This window comes from Pongo abelii, chromosome 7 (genome assembly GCF_028885655.2).
Source record: "Pongo abelii isolate AG06213 chromosome 7, NHGRI_mPonAbe1-v2.0_pri, whole genome shotgun sequence".
Taxonomy (NCBI): domain Eukaryota; kingdom Metazoa; phylum Chordata; class Mammalia; order Primates; family Hominidae; genus Pongo; species Pongo abelii.
The window spans coordinates 97,099,202-97,117,196 of NC_071992.2; the positions used below are offsets into that span (position 1 = coordinate 97,099,202).

At 35.3% G+C, this 17,995-nt stretch overlaps 1 protein-coding gene across 2 annotated transcripts in view; it reads right to left on the minus strand.

The window, feature by feature from the left end:
• Positions 1 to 17,995, minus strand: part of SNX16 (sorting nexin 16) — a 42,798-nt gene that overhangs the window by 18,573 nt on the left and 6,230 nt on the right. For both annotated transcript variants that reach the window (NM_001133023.1, XM_024250604.3), the window contains 2 exon segments: positions 5,675 to 5,823; positions 11,292 to 11,378. In NM_001133023.1, the coding sequence (NP_001126495.1) occupies positions 5,675 to 5,823; positions 11,292 to 11,378 (236 nt within the window).

Consider the following 17,995-nt stretch of genomic DNA (forward strand, 5'->3'; position numbering starts at 1 on the left):
TAACTATCTGTAATTTAATTTCTACCAAAATAACATTTTGTAGCAAAAACCATCTAACCAACCTTAGTAATGTGTTGATTCTCATGAGATAGCATTATATGAACTACTGTATAATTGAATTCTTCTTTCATTTTATATAAATAAGATTAACTTCTCTGAATATCTTAAATTTTCTTTTTTAAATTAAAAAAATAAATTTAATCATTAATGATTACATTTCCTGTGAAAAGACAGTTCAGGTTGCAAATATACAAAAGTTATCTTTAAGTATTCTTGTTCAAGTAGAGAATTATCGAATTTTTTTTTAACTAGAAGAGACCCAACTTGTCATCTAATCAAACATATCCCATTTAATAATTCCCTCTTTGGTACCACTGATGGTTATCTACTCTCTTCAAATAGTTAAGATAAAGAGAAATCTACTTTTTCAAAAGGCAGAACATTTTTATATTGGACAGCTTGAAATGACAGGTAACTTTTTAAAATCTAAGCTGATAGTACCTTCCTCTAACTTCTTGCTGTTATTCTTATTTTATATGTTAGCCTTGCTATTCAAAATGAGGTTATTAGACCAGCCAGTATCAGCATCACCTAGAAACCTGTTAGAAATGCAAAATCTTCCCCTCACGCTTGCTGAATCAGGGTCAGCATTAACAAATCCCAGGTGATTCACAGGCACACTACAGTTGGAGAAGCACTACTCTTAAATATACATGATCAATCCTTCCTTCCAAAAACAATCTTTCAAATCTTTCAAGTACGTAAAGATGGCTATCATATCTCCCAAGTAGTTTTTTAAAAGAATATTCTCATTTCTTTCGATTGTTCTGTCATATTAATGTTTGGATACTATTTTCTTTTCTTTAAAGCCATGAACTGCTATTAATCCAGATCCGTCCTGAACTTTAAAAAAATAGATGTAGAATTAAAAATATGGAATTTTGATACTGAACCCCTTACAGATAAATGATAATGTGAAGACAAATACATAACTTTAACTTTTGAATTTTGAAAAATTAAAAAGAAAAAAATGGCATGTAAGATATATGTGAAGTACTTCTAAAAATGGAGAATGGTAAAATATTTGCTGTGCTGATTAATGACATAATAATTTAAAAGTAGTTCAAGACAATGTAAAACAAATAGCTATATTTTAACTAAGACTGTGCAATGTAAGGCTATATTCACCTTGATAAACTGACTTGCATGTTGTTCCTGGTATAAGACCTGTACCTTTTTGCTTCTGCATTTTGATTATGATATTTCCTATCATTTGCAAAGTCCTTCTTCATCTTTCCTTGCTGGTCCAATGATCACTAATTATTTAAAGTGCAGTTCAACTATCACCCTCTGCGAAGCCTTTTCTAATTTTCCTAGTCAAAAGTTCTCTTTTCCGCCTTTAAAAGAGATCTAACTATCCATTATGATTTCTGGGGGTATGTCTTCTTTCTATTCAGTTTTTTTAAATAGGATGAGCATCTAACTCATTTTTATGTAGTCAAAGCATCTTTTAAATAGTAAGCTCTAAAATACTTATTGAACAGATAAAATCTCTAATAAATCTGTTTATTATGTAAATATTAATGTTTTTATCTGCATCCTTACTTTGAACTTTCTAAATAAATCTGAAAACAACATTCTTTTAAAATATTCAAATCAATAGTCCTTAACATCCATTCAATTCGTATTTTCTTCCATTTCTGCTTTAAGAGTTGGAGAATATGTAGCATTAAGGGCTGCCCATTGTGTAATGGTAAGTGCTTAGCCAAGAGGAAGGTTAAGAATTAACCTTGTTATAAGTGCTAAGGATACAAAAAGTGAAAGAACAATTAATAAACAATTAATATTAATGTATAAACAATATCAAATAATTATTTGGCCAGTTAAAGATACTAAGCTTTTTCTATGTTGCCATTCCTACTGTACCAGAATGCTAACAGGCATCCCAGCAGGTAATATGCAACTAATTGATGTTTTTATGTGGTGATTCTTACAAGCAGTTTTATGTTTTCATAAGGAAATGTTGAGATTTTGTCTTTTTTCCTTTTCTCCCTTAGGAGGGATTTCCCCCCCTTCCTTTTTAATTGTAAAAAATGAGACAATCTTCTTTCACTCTTCTCCTACCTTGTTGGATACAATCAAGCTTTTGTCTGATGAACTACCTTATGCTCCAACTACTATTTGAATTTAGATTGCAGAGATAGTTAAAATCTTGGCTGTGCAGTACAACAGTAATACTGATGGCAGAATCAGTGCAATAATTTAGTCTGTGATACATTTAGAATTAGGTATGTATTTTATAGAAGGAACAGTACTGAGGGATGAGAAGATATAATCTCAAAAAATGTAGGAAAGTACTGTGCTAGTTTTTTAATGGATCAACCATCAATTCATAAATATTTGGCAACCTCAGACTTTCTATATACTTTCTAATTATTTGTTTCTGACTCATATCCATCTTCTTACCCATAATCTTAAGCATTCCAGGCTCCCCAAATCCCACTCTCAGTACTGCTTCATCATTGCAAACAGCACTGATCTCCCCGCTTCTTTGAGTTCTTGTTACTTTTATAAACTGTATCATACCAAGTAGCAATTCACAAATGTCATTATTTTGTTCAAACAGGAGCCTAATTTCTCTAAATGAATTTTAAAACCAGTGAGTATATATCCCCTCTTTTATACCCTTTAACACAGGGCAAATGCATAAGATTTGCTCTGTATGAATAACCCTTCCTCCTCTTCTCCGACTCACATTTTAAGCAATATGTTATTAAGAAGCCTCTTACATTGTGAAATAAAAAATGCTACCCACCACCTATAAAAAAGATAGTGGGTACCAAGGCACAAGTACCCTGCTTTTAATTGAATTGAGGTTATCTTCCTGCATTCCCTAAATGCCTGATGATATATGACAAAGGCAGGCAGGCAAACAAATGCAAGGCATACTAGATTCTTTCATGCAAGATTTCTTAGAACCTTTAATCCTCTAGGGATATCAAATGAAACCTTTCCCCAACTTATTTGGCTAAAAAACCTTTCTTTCCCTAAAATGCCTATTTATGAATTGAGCAAGACCATTACCACTGTTCTGAGCTATGCAGCTTTAGAAATGACATGATCTCAAATGGCCCTAGTAATCTCTACTTTAGCAACTAAGATCTATTATCAGTATTTTAAAAATAGAGAATTCATTTATAGAATACATTTGATTTTAATTCACCACAATATTTTAAATACAGAGACATAAAGGTTTACCGAAAAAGGGACAAGAGAAAAGGGGAGAGGATATGTCGACTTCTTGGTGGTAGTAAAAGTCCTCTTTTATGGTATGCTATTAAACATATTTTCTTCCAAGGCTTTCTCTATAATTTTGGTGTTTACTGGTTTTTATTCCTGCTTTGTGTGTCTGAATTAACACTAATCTTTTCTCTTTTTTCTTTTGAGATGTGTTTTATATATATATATATATATGTATATATATATATATATATATATATATATGTATAAAGCGGGGAGCACTAATGTTTTCACCACCTAGACCACATAATCACTAACTCTGTCACATTGGCTTCAATTCTTTTTTCTAATACACAGTATATCAGTGAATATCAATAGTTATATCATTCATTCAAGAAGTACTTATTGAGAACCAACTATGTTAGCACTGTGCTAAACATCAGAGATTGGATGGTGAATAAAATAGCCACATGACCTGTTGTTATACATCTTACAATCTGGTGGGAGAAAGACAAATATTGACAGAAATAATTATAAGCTGAAGTGCTATGAAAGTGAAGTACCAATCAGCCTTTCTCAACTGAGATTCCAAGAGAGAACTGACCCCTACTGATAATGATTTAAGTGATTACTGTCTCAATTCTATTGAGACTGTCACATAGCTAGTATCATATCATTTTAGAATATAGGAAATAAGTTAATTCATTACCTATGGGTGATGAATGGTGTCTTAAAGCATCAGAGCCAGTTGAGAAGGGATGGTTCAGACTCTGACAGAGAACTGACCTAGTGTTTGGTGGTGGTGGTAGTGGTGGTGAGTGGTCAGTCAGGAGGCCAGTTACCTAAGGAAGTGCAGTTTGTGTTGAAAACTGAAGGATGGGTAAGGTACGAGGTCAGGGTTGGATGGGGTAGTAGTGTGAACGGCTGCCTTTTCAGGAAGTAGCATATTTGAAGGCTCCGAGAAACAAGGAGCAAGCTGATTTTGGAGAATTAAAAGAAGACCAATATGGCAAATGTACAGAGAAGGGGAGGTGGGCAGGAATAACAAAACCCGAGGTTGGAAAGAAGGCAGGTAGGCAGGGACCAGAAAGAATACTTTAAGTCAAACTGCATCACAAAGATCACTGTGGCTCTACTGGGCTATGGTAGTAAGAGGGGAGGAGGAAGACCAATGAGAAAGCATCTACAGTAATTAAGGTGAGAGATACCTGCTTGGACTAGGGTAGTGATGGCAGGGATGGAGAAAAGTAGACAGACTTGAGTGGTACTTGCAAGGGAAATGTTAAGGGTAGTGAAGGATGTGTTAAAGATGACTCACAGGTTCTGGGTAGATGATGCTGCTGCAAATTGGAGGAAAAAAGTCTGCGGACTAAACTTTCAAATGTGTTTTAGGTTTGATGTAATTTTGAGATATGTGAAGATGTCGAGGAGATAATTGTATATATCAATCTGGAGTAGAAAGAATGGGTTTGGCTTGTAGTTCCTTCGTTAAGAAAAAAATAAGGGAGGATGGGCAGAGACCTTGAGAAGCCATCAGGCTTATGTGGCACACATTGAAAAGCAAGATGTGTATATATATATATATATATATATATATATATATATGTATATGTATCTATATATCTATATATATATGTGTGTATCTATCTATCTATATATATCGCGTGTGTGCCATGCAGGAAAAAACTTGATACACGCAAAGGTTGAGAAAAAGAGGTAGAAAAAATTAGATAGAATGGTTTTCTTAATTTGTTTTCCATCCTCATGTGAAAAACTGCTCAAGACAGTTACGGGCCCAAGTTATCTATAAGCTATTGCTACACTGTAAATGCTTTCTACTTTTTTTTTCAAAATAGTTTTAATTTATCTGATAACATACGTTTCAAAATTAGATACTCAGCTGATATTAAACCACTAAGCAATTTTCTTGTAAATATATTCTGAAGCAAAAAGCCCATATAGATCTGTTCTTTTCCTTTTTTAATGCTGTTTGGTATTTTCACTCTACCTTCTATGTAAATTAAGCCAACTTCACAATTTTAATATTTTTGCACTACTTTGGGGAAATATAAAGAATATTACCCTTACAATTACATAGTATCATATTAACCAAAATTTTACTAATATGTAAGTGGTTGTGTTTAAGTCATTGCTAAAATACAAAATACTAAAAGTTTACCTTTGGGTGGTTTAGTACATGGTACACTGGATTTTTCACTTTACTATTTAAAATAAGCTTTGATAAAAATGAAATGTCAAATACAGTCCTTATTGAAAGAAAGCAAGAAAATCCCTTGTAGTACTTTGTTAAAGAAGACAAGTAATTATACTCCAACCCTGTATTTTTGTGCTTAAATAACTATGATCATAGATTTATTCTTTACGCCAGTTATTGGAATGCTTTTATAATCTCTTATTTCAATTCATTACATACCAGTTAGCAATGTCCTTGTGAGCTACTAAATTTTGAAGAAACGCTTGTAATCCTAATTGTCTATCTTCTAAAAAGTCAGCATTGTAATTATCTTTAAACCAGCGTTTTGGAGGAAGTGCTAGTCGAAAACCTGGAAACATCTCTTTTAACTGAAAAAGAAGAAAAGAGCAAATACAATGTTTAACTCAAGCACTATCAATTCTACAAAATCTATCCTGCTGACTACATGAAATTATTCATGAAATAAGTTTAAAATAAAAGAATTAAATTCAGTTAAGCTTTTTATGCCTTCTATTATTTCTTGTTTTCTACCAGTTGTGTATACAGAAGAGTTCCAGTCTTTCCACATCCTTGCCAGAACTTGGCATTGTCCATCTTTTGAATGTTAACCATTTTAGTGGGGGTGTAGAACCATTTCATTCTGGTTGTAATTTGCATTTCTTTGCTGACAAATGAAGTTGAATATCTTCGCATCTGCTTATTTGCATTTGAGTATCTTCAATGGCGAATTATGTACTAAACTTTTTAGCACCTTCCCTTTAAAAAATTTAGGTTGCCTAAGTTATAAGAGTTCTTTATATATTTCAGATACAAGTCCTTTGTCAGATACATGCATTACAAATATTTTCTCCCAACTTGGCCTGACTTTTCAATTTAACAGTCTTAACAGAGCAGATTTCTTTTAATTTTAATGTTATTTAATTCATCCATTGTTTCTTTTATGGTTTATGCTTTTTTTTAGATCATAAAAAAATGTTTGCTTACTCCAAGGCTGTAAAGATTTTCTTCTATCTGTCTTTCCTAAAAGTTTAGTTTTAACTTTTATATTTTGGTTATGACCTATTTTATACATTTGGCGTAAACTTTACTTTCTTAGGGAAGACTTTCCCAACCCTGTAAACTAAGTGAAGTCTTCTCTTCTACATTCTGTTCAAGTTACCACAACTATGTAACAAATTACCTGAAATCTCAGTGATATAAGATAACCATTTATTGATATTAAGCTCACAGATTTTTTAGGTCAATAATTCATATGAGGTACAGTGAGGATGATACATCTCTATTATGCAATGAATTCAGGCCTCAGCTGAAAGACTTGAAGGCTGGGTGTTGGAACTGTCTGAAGTTCACTCACTTACATCTATAGTGGATGATGCTGGCTGCTGGCTGAGAACTTTGCCAAGGTTGTCAGCCATAAGCCTAATACCGGCCTCTCCAGGTGTCTTGGACTTTTCTTGCAGCATGGAGGATGGCTTCAAAAGGCAGCATTCCAAGAAAGCAAGCCAGAATGAAACTGTGCACTTCTTGTAATCCAGGCTTGAAAGTCACACAGCATTATTTCCACTGACCTCTATTGGGTTGAGTAGTCGCAAGACCATCCAGGTTCAAGGGGAGGGGAAATGTATTCTATCTCTTGATGGGCAGTGGCAAGATTCAGGAAGAGCATATGGGACTGAAGATACTGCTGTGGCCACTTTTAGAAAAGACAATCTGACACACATTGTCAAATCATGAATTTATTTCTTTAATTACATCATTCACAATGTAAACAGCACATTTAATTTAGGCTGTCTTAGTAGACCAGTGATTCTAAACTCTGGCTGCACATTAGAATCACCCAAGGAGTCTTAAAAGATATTAATGATTGTTTCCCATCTCTGATAGATTAGGATTTAATTAGTTGAAATGAGGCCTGGGCATTGTAATTTTAAAAAGCTTTCCAGGGGAATCCAAAGTGTAATTAAGATTGAGAACCATTTTACTACACTATAATTATTATGCATGCCTTAGTCACAGTTGCATCTTTAATGTCTAGCATAGTGCCTGCTACATAACAAGCAGTCAACAATATATGTTCAATAAATGAATGACTGAAATGAATCCACATGTTTGCATTTCTATACTTAAATATAAAAGGAATATCACAACTACAAAGGAAAAATGCACTGCATAAAATAGTGGAAAAATGGTAAATTATAACATTCTGTCTATATTTCTATAAACGTGAAGATAAAATAAATAAGGCAAAAACCAGAGAGTAACTTAGATAACTAAAACCTTAATTTGATTTCAAGATGTAACTAGATATTTATGGCCTTGGAGCTTTGATATTTAATGTATCTGGAAAGAAAATAAAATAACAAAAGTCATGAGGGAAATGAAAATAGGCTTTTTATTAATTTTAAGCTTTATAATTTAAATTATAAAAACCATTTACAATTTAAATGGTTAGTTTTTTTTTCCCTTAAAAAATGGTCCACAGAAAAGAAGGAGTTGTCCCACAATCGGGTAATTCAAGAAGAGGAAGATAAGGGATAGAGAAAATAAGATCCAACGAAGGAGAGAAATGGAAAAAAAATCACCAGAAAGACAGTGAAAGGCAATCTCAGGATGCCACTTATGAAGCTCATATGGAGGGCAGATCAGTTTAGGAGAGAGCAGCATGACTCAAGAGACAGACATGTGGAAGAATATCACTGAACTTCTTTTTAATGTGAGGACTAAATGCCTGGTTGCGTCTGCCACAGATTTTTTATATGAACCTGGAATGTCTTGACAATGAGTTGGTAAGGTTCTGCTCTCTCTCTCCCTATGCTCTGCTGCCTGGAAGCAACTGAGAACAGTAATTTTACCTCACAGAAATGTTCAGCTTTGTCCTACTGCTGTAACCTGGAAGTAGAAATATTGAGCTTAAATTTTAAATAGAATTTAGAAAATAACTCACTTCTCATGGCCATATTTCTATAATCAATGCATCTCCCAGTCCACCCTAAAACCCTACCTGGTTGCCCCAACTCTGATAAGCCCTGTGCATTCCAGAATTTGCTCATGACTTTGTGCTCTGACTTCCTCAGCAGAGGCTCTTATCACTCCCAGAGAAGCTGAAGTCAGACCATAACCCAGGAAATAAAAATAAAACAAAAAGAAAATATTAATGTTCTATATAAATGTTCTCTTTCTAAGCAGTGTTATTTTAGCACGTTCAATAATTTTTGTATCGCCAATTAGCTATTTGTACAACTGGGAAATGTAAATTCCTTAAAGTTAGAATCACATCTATATAGTTTCTACATAAGAGTAACTCCAAATTCCTAGCACAATGCTGAACTCTATCTACTGATTTCATAAATACTTCATGATTGATTTTATAAAATGAAAAATCCTAAGCTTTTATTTTTTACAATTATATCAATAATAACTACAATTTAAACTGTGTGTCTCTTAGTGTTTGACATACTTTTTAAAAATATTGCCAGTAAAAGCAAGTGATGGGTAGAGCTCTTTCTGGTACCTGTAACACCAACATAAACACTTATTAATTTTAAATGCCCATCTTGGAGGATCAAGGAGATATTTACTAAATTTAAATTAAACTCCTATCATCTTTTTTCTAAAAGATTTATCTAAATTTCAGCTTGCCTAAGAAAATACTTCAGCAATAAAGATGAAATCTAAAGAGATAATAGGAAGTAAACACTAAATAACAGTGGAGTCTGAAAAGAAAAATAATGTCATAAAGGATTAAATAGGTCTACAATGAAACTGTTTGAAATTAGTCTGCATGATCACAATTGTAATAATTTCATTAAAAGCTAGGTATTCCACTTAACTATCAGGTAACTTCATGAATTGCTTTTATCTTTCTGTTTGTTTAGTCATTTAAAAAAATTAACAGAAGTACAGAATTACAGATCTTAAATTCATCAGTATAATATATAAAGCTCAGGAACAGTAAATAAAATTCATATATAATTGTAGGTATACATTAGAAATAACACTTTATTTTGGCATATTACAAGAAAGCACCTTAACTAAATCTTAAAATGGATAAAATAATTTAGCATTCCATATTTTACCTTTTCATTCAAACTGAGGTTTTTACAGTGGCAGAAAAATTTGGCAGCTAAATAACTACAAAGTTACATGGGTTTCCCATCACCAAACACTACAAAAATATACTAACTTTAAAGCTTCAAGGAGTCCAAAGAAGAAGGAAAGGAAGAGTCACAAATGGGAGAGAACAGGACTAGTACAGCTTTCTTATTAAACACCTGTCAAAATTGGAGAGTAATTTCTGCATGTTCTAAGATCATCTTACTTGGCCTCTCAGAAGCATAATAAACTGCTTGCTTCTTTTAGATAAATGATTTTTCTCTTGGCTTCCAAAATATCACACCCTCTGCCTCCTGCCCCATCTAAATTTCCTCTAGCTCTGGGGACAAGGCAGCTCTTTTTTTGCTATTATATTCTAATAATAATTTACTTAATTCTTCACTTTTAGAAATTTAGGTTGCTTCCAACTTTTAACTACTAAAAGCAAAGTAAAACACAGATAAACAAAACAATATACAAAACACTGTGGTAAGTGTCCTTAAAGCTAAATATTTCCCATGTTTATGACTACTTATATATGATAAATCCTAGAAATGTATTATGTTGAATTATACAAAACTTTTGGGTGTCCCCTAGGAAGAGTCATACTTCCAATGCTGGGTATGATCATTTAAATATCTGTCAGCTTGACAGGTGAAAAAGAGTGTCTTAATTTCCTTTTCTTGGAGTATCTGTGATATGTTTTCCAGGTTTATTGATCATTTATGTTTCTTCTGTGAATTATCCTGCTCATACTGTTTGTTGCATTTTTTACTTTGGGGTTCACTTTCCTAATTTAGTTTTAAGGGTTCTTAATACACTGAGGTTTATTATTCTTCTGTTTTGTATGCACAGTAGACAGAATTCTAGATGGTCCATGACCTTTGCCTCTGGTGTTACTTCTGTGATTTTATTATGTTACATAGAAAAAGGGATTTTGCAGCTGTAATTAAGGTTACTAACCAATTGACCTTAAGCTAAGATTATCTGGGTAAGCCTTATCTTACCACATGATCCCTTTAGACTGCTTTCTCTAGCTGGTGGCAGAGGAGAAAGTCAAAGAGCTTCAAAGTACAGGAAGAACTTGGCTCACTGTTGCTGGCTTTGAAGATGGAGGGGCTATGTACAAGGACTGGAGAGCAGTCTCTATGAAGTATGAATGATTTTTGGCTGACAAGCAGCCAGGAAACAGAAAATTTGGCCCTACAATGTCAAGAAACTAAATTCTGCCAACAATCTGAATAAGCTTGGAAGGTAATTCTCCCCCAGAGCCTCCAGATAAGTGCCCAGCCCAGCTAACAGCTTGATTTTGACCTTGCTTGATGCTAAGCAAGGAACCCAGCTGAACCCACCCACACCACTAAATAATAAACAGGTGTTATTTTAAGCAACAAAGTTTGTGGTAATTTATTATGCAGTAATAGGAAACTAATACAATATGTTAAATATGTTTTTGTTCATTATCTCATAGACATATATAATTTTATAATAATTCAAAAGATCTTATACACATCTTTTTCAAACTCACAAGATAATTATTTATATTTCTGTTGGCAATTTTAAAGTTTCATATTTTTATGCTAAAACTTTTTATTTTTAAAATTTTTTATTAAAAAATTTAATTTTTTTATGAACTAGAATGGATTTGACTCAATTAACAAAGAAGAAAAAATATAACAGAAGTATAGGAAACAGAAAAGAATTCAAAACTGAAATGTTAGTTTGGATTTATTATAGTACTTACTTTGTCATTAAGCCTAGAGAAGTCAGTGTATCTTCTGAAAACTACCCAGCTTTCTTCTGGGGTTTTCTTTACTAGTATTTTATACACCTGTGCACAGGAAGAAAAACAGAGAGAAAAATATAAAAGTAAAGATATTTAAAAATTCAAGCCAAATATTTTAAAAAATTTTACTTGATAACCCAGACTATAACAATTATTATGTAAAACATATCAAAAATCATTTAAATTATCAAAAGTACAAATAATCAATGCAGGCACCAAAAGCCAGATTTTTTCCTTAGGAAATATAACAGATTTGAGACAAAATGCTTTCTCTGTGCACACTAACAATAAACTCATCAGTTTCCAAAACATGATTTATGTCAATATATTCTAAAATTGATAAAAAAAATTATACTTGAAGAAGCTATGAAAAATAGCCACTTTTGTTCTACACAATTTTTAAACTTAATAACTATCAAGCAAAGTTTTCAAATAAGTTCAATGTTTTTATTGCCAAGAATAAAATATGGAAGTCCTAGCCAGAGCAATCAGGCAAGATATAAATAAAAGGCATCCAAATAGGAAAAGAAGAAGTCAAACTATGTGATTCTATGCCTAGAAAATCCTAAAGACTCTGCCAAAGGGCTCTGGGAACTGATAAAGGACTTCAGTAAAATTTCAGGATATAAAATCAATGTTTAAAAATGAATAGTATTTCCATACACCAATAACATTCAAGCTGAGAGCCAAATCAAGAATGCAATCCCATTTACAGTAGTCACACACACAAAAAACCACCTAGGAATACATCTAATCATGGAGAGGAAAGATCTCTACAGGGAGAACTACAAAACATTGCTGAAAGAAATCACAGGGCCAGGTGTGGTGGCTCACACCTGTAATCCCAGCATTTTGGGAGGCCGAGGTGGGCAGATCATGGGGCTCAGGAGATCGAGACCATCCTGGCTAACACAGTGAAACCCCATCTCTACTAAAATACAAAAAAAATTAGGCAGGCGTGGTGGCGGGCACCTGTAGTCCCAGCTACTTGGGAGGCTGAGGCAGGAGAATGGCATGAACCCGGGAGGCAGAGCTTGCAGTGAGCTGACATTGCACCACTGCACTCCAGCATGGGCGACGACAGAGCAAGACTCCGTCTAGGGGGTAAAAAAAAAAAAAAAAAAAGAAATCACAGATAACACAAAGAAACAGAATAACATTCCATGCTCATGGATTGGAAGAATCAATATCGTTAAAACGGCCACACTGCCCAAAGCAGTCTACAGATTCAATGGTATTCCTATCAAACTACCAACATCATTCTCCACAGAATTAGAAAAAAACTACTCTAAAATCCACATGGCACCAAAAAAGAGCCAAAATAGCCAAAGCAATCCTAAGTGAAAAGAACAAAGCCAGAGTCATCACACTACCTGACTTCAAATTATATTATAAGGCTACAATAACCAAAACAGCATGGTACTGGTACAAATACAGACATATAAACCAATGGAAGAGAATAGAGAACCCAGAAATAAAACTGCACACCTACAGCCATCTGATCTCTGACAAAGTTGACAAAAATAAGCAATAGGGAAACGATCCCCTGTTCAATAAGCCGGGCTTGGATAACTGGCTAGCTATATGCAGAAAAATGAAACTGGAGCTCTATCTTTCACTATATACAAAAATTAACTCACGATGGATTAAAGATTTAAAGGTAAGGCCACAAACTATAAGAATCCCAGAAGAAAACCTACAAAACACCATTCTGGACATCGGCCTTGGGAAAGAATTTATGACTAAGTTCTCAAAAGCAACCGCAACAAAAACAAAACTTGATGTGAGACCTAATTGAAATAAAGTTTCTGCACAGCAAAAGAAACTATCAATGGAATAAAGAGACAATCTACAGAACGAGAGAAAATATTTGTAAACTATGCATCTGGCAAAGGTCTAATATCCAGAATCCATAAGGAATGTAAACAATTCAAGGCTGGGTGCAGTGGCTCATGCCTGTATCTCAGCTCTTTGGGAGGCTGAGGTGGGCAGATCACTTAAGGTCAGGGGTTTGAGACCAGCCTGGTCAACACGGTGTGGTGAAACCCCGCCTCTACTAAAAATACAAAAATTAGCCAGATGTGGTGGTGGGTGCCTGTAATCCCAGCTACTCGGAGGCTGAGATGGGAGAACTGCTTGAACCTGGGAGGCAGAGGTTGCAGTGAGCCAAGATCACACCACTGCACTCCAGCGAGTGAGAGTGAGACTCTGTCAAAAAAAAAAAGAGGAACTTAAACAATTCAACAAATAACCCCATTAAAAGTAGGCAAAAGACATGAACAGACACTTCTTAAAAGAAGACATACAAGCAGGTAAGAAACATAAAAAAAATGCTCAACAACACTGCTCATCAGAAAAATGTAAATCAAAACCACAATGAGATACCATCTCACAGAAGTCAGAATGGCTATCAGTCATTATGACGACAGATGCTGGTGATGTTATGGAGAAAAGAGAACACTTATATATTGCTGGTGGAATTGTAACTTAATTCAGCCACTGTGGAAAGCAGTTTGGAGATTTCTCAAAGAACTTAAAACAGAACTCCTATTTGACACAGCAATCCCATTCCTGGGTATATATCCAAAAGAAAATAAATTGTTTTACCAAAAAGACACATGCACTTACATGTTCACTGCAGGAACTACTCACAATGGCAAAGACATGGAATCATCCTAGCTGTCCATCAAGGATAGATTTGACAAGGAAAATGTGGTACAGATACACCATGGAATACTATGTAGCCATAAAAAGGAATGAAATCATGTCCTTTGCAGCAACATGTATAGAGGTACAGGCCATTATCCTAAGTGAATTAATGCAGGAACAGAAAACCAAATACCTAATGTTCTCACTTATAAGTGAGAGGTAAACATTGGGAACTCATGGACATAAAGATAGCAACAATAGACACTGGGGACTCTTAGTGGAGAAGGATGAAGGGGGGAAGGAGTTGAAAAACTGTTGGGTACTATGCTCACTACTTGGGTGATGGGTTCATTAGTATCCTGCAATATACCTATGTAACAAACCTGCACATGTATCCTTTGAATCTAAAATGAAAGTTGAAATTATTGTAAAAAAGGGCAAAATATAAGCTTGAAATTACCAAAAAACCCCAACTGAATAAAATTTACATTTTTGTAATTATGTACAATTATGTAGGCTACTGAATAGAAAAACTTGGTTGAAGCAAGTCAATGTATTTTTGAAAGCGCCTAAGGAAAAAGTGGATTCTATTTTTTATAAGTATGATTTTAGAATGTATTAAGAGAAAGTGTTATTTATGATAGAATCTCAGAGAAACATCTAGTAGTTTTGATACGGTATTTTGCACTAAGCTAGATATAAGCACATATGAGATACTCAATAAATATTTGCTGAATAAGAAACTCTCTTTAAAAAAGTAACTTCTTTTCTGGATATTTGCTGTGCAATAATATTCAACTGCAGCTCTAGAGCTGCACTTTTGGTCACACATGGCAATTGAGCACTCAGTGTGTGACTAGTCAAAATTGAGATGTGCTGAGTGTGCAACATATACACTGAATTTCAAAGATTTAATGTGAAAAAAAGATGTAAATGGCTTTTATTAAAATGGTCTAATACTAACTACATGTTAAAATGATAATATTTTGGACATATTAGGTTGAATAAGATATATTAATAAAATAATTTCACCTATTTCTTTTGTTTTTTTTTAATGTAGCTCCTAAGAAATTTAAAATTACAGATGTGATTCACAATTATGGCTCCCATTATACTTCTATTGGACAGTGCTGCCCTAAAGACCATTCATTAGTTAGGGACTATAGATTATCCTTACCCTTTGATTTTTCTCCCATACAAACTTCTCTTTCAGCTTTTAAGGGAGAGAATAAGGAGGAGTTAAGGATAAATCCTTTAGCTTTGAACTTAAAAAAAAAAAAAAGCAATTTATCTTTGTAACATATTAAGGGTGGGAAACAAGGTTACTTGGATACTCTTTAAAGTCAGCAGAAGGTCCTGATCTAAAAAAGTTGCAATGGGAATACAAAAGAAATTGTTTTTAGGAGTCACTCATTAAAAGAAGAGAGAAGTCGACTTTAAAATTTTTGAGTATGAATGACTGATACAGGATAAAAGTGCACTTCATATAATAATTAGGTTTATCTACAAATAATACATACTGACTTTATTTTCTTGTCTTAGAAAATGAACTCCCCCTTCTAAATAAGCTACTCTCCACTGTGGCCACTGAATACCCCTGTTTCTCTAGGCAAGATAAAGTATGACTTTTGTGTTCTATCTCTTCTAGAACGTGCTCTTTCTACTTAAGTAGTGCTTTCAATGAAAACTTTATGAACAGTACTGATCATTCCCTTCTCTATATTCCAATAACTGTTGTTGTTTCTACTCCTTACTTGAAGCTTCATATGTATTTCCTTGTACTGTTTTTATTTTAATGTAGTTGTTTATGAATTACAAAATATATACAAAAAAGTGTGCAATTCATAAGCATGTAACTTGACAAATTTCACAAAATGAACACACCTATATAATAGTACTATGAGTGTATTAGTCCATTTTATGCTGCTGATAAAGACATACTTGAGACTGGGCAATTTACAAAAGAAAGAGGTTTACTGGACTTACAGTTCCATGTGGCTGGGGAGGCCTTATAATCATGGTGGAAAGTGAAGGCACATCTCACATGGCAGTAGACAAAAGAAGACAGCTTGTGCAAGGAGATTCCCATTTTTAAAACCATCAGATATCATGAGACTTACCCACTATCACAAGAACAGCATGGGAAAGACCTGCCCCCATTGTTCAATTACCTCCCACTGGGTCCCTCCCACAACATGTGGGAATTCATGATGAGATTTGGGTGGGGACACATTCAAACCATATCATTCCACCCCGGCCCCTCCCAAATCTCATGTCCTCACATTTCAAAACTAATAGTGCCTTCCAGACAGTCTCCCAGAGACTTAACTCATTTCAGCATTAACTCAAAAGTCCACAGTCCAAATTCTCATATGAGACAAGAAGTCCCTTCCGCCTATGAGCCTATAAAATCAAAAGCAAGCTAGTTACCTACTAGATACAATGGGGGTACAGGCATTGGGTAAATACAGGCATCCCAAATGGGAGAAATTGGCTAAAACAAAGGGGCTACAGGCCCAATGCAAGTCTGAAATGCAGCAGGGCAGTCAAATCTTAAAGCTCCAAAATACTCTCCTTTGACTCCATGTCTCGTTCACGTCTGGGTCATGCTCATGCAAGAGGTGGGCTCCCATGGCCTTGGGCAGCTCCGCCCCTGGGGCTTTGCAGGATATAGCCCTTCTCCTTCCTGGCTGCTTTTATGAGCCATGGCTTTTCCAGGTGCATGGTGCAAGCTGTTGGTGGATCTACCTTTCTAAGACCTGGAGGATGATGGCCCTCTTCTCACAGCTCCACTAGACAGTGTCCCAGTAGGGACTCTGTATGGGGCTCTGACCCCACATTTCCCTTCCACACAGCCCTAGCAGCAGTTTTCCATGAGGGCCCTGCCCCTACAGCAAACTTCTGCCTGAGCATCCAGGCATTTCCATATATCATCTGAAATCTAGGCAGAGGTTCCCAAACCTCAATTCTTGACTTCTGTGCACTCACAGGCTCAACACTATGTGGCAGCTGCCAAGGCTTGGGGATTACACCCTCTGAAGCCACGGCCCAAGCTCTATGTTGGCCCCTCTCAGCCATGGCTGGAGCAGCTGTGACACAGGGCACCAAGCCTCTAGGCTGCACATAGCACAGGGACCCTGGGCCCAGTCCACAAAACCACTTTTTCCTCCTAGGCCTTTGGGCTTGTGATGGGAGGGGCTGCCATGAAGACCTCTCATATGCCCTGGAGACATTTTCCCCATTGTCTTGGGGATTAACATTGGGTTCCTTATTACTTATGCAAATTTCTACAGCCAGCTTGAATTTTCCTCAGAAAATGGGATTTTACTTTCTATTGCACTGTCAGGCTGCAAATTTTCCAAACTTTTATGCTGTGCTTCCCTTATAAAACTGAATGCCTTTAGTAGCACCCAAGTCACCTCTTGAATGCTTTGCTGCTTAGAAATTTCTTCCGCCAGATACCCTAAATCATCCCTCTCAAGTTCAAAGTTCCAGAAATCTCTAGGGCAAGGGCAAAATGCTGCCAATCTCTTTGCTAAACATAACAAGAATTACCTTTGCTCCATTTCCCAACAAGTTCCTCATCTCCAACTGAGACTACCTCAGCCTGGACTGTAGAAAGAGGTTTATTTGACTTACAGTTCCACATGGCTGGGAGGCCTCATAATCATGATGGAAGGTGAAAGGCAAGTCTTACATGCTGGCAGACAAGAGAAGACAGCTTGTGCAGGGAGACTCCCGCTTTTAAAACCATCAGATCTTGTGAGACTTATTCACTATCACGAGAACAGTATGGGAAAGACCTGCCCCAATGATTGCCCCTTGCCCCTCATCTGAGACAAGGCAAGTCCCTTTTGCCTATCAGCTTGTAAAATCAAAAGCAAGTTAGCTATACTTCCTAAGTATAGCTTCCTAAGTATAGCTATACTTCCAAGTTAGCTATACCTCCTACCAGGTCACTCCCACCAGGTCCCTCCCACAACACATAGGAATTAAAGATGAGATTTAGGTGG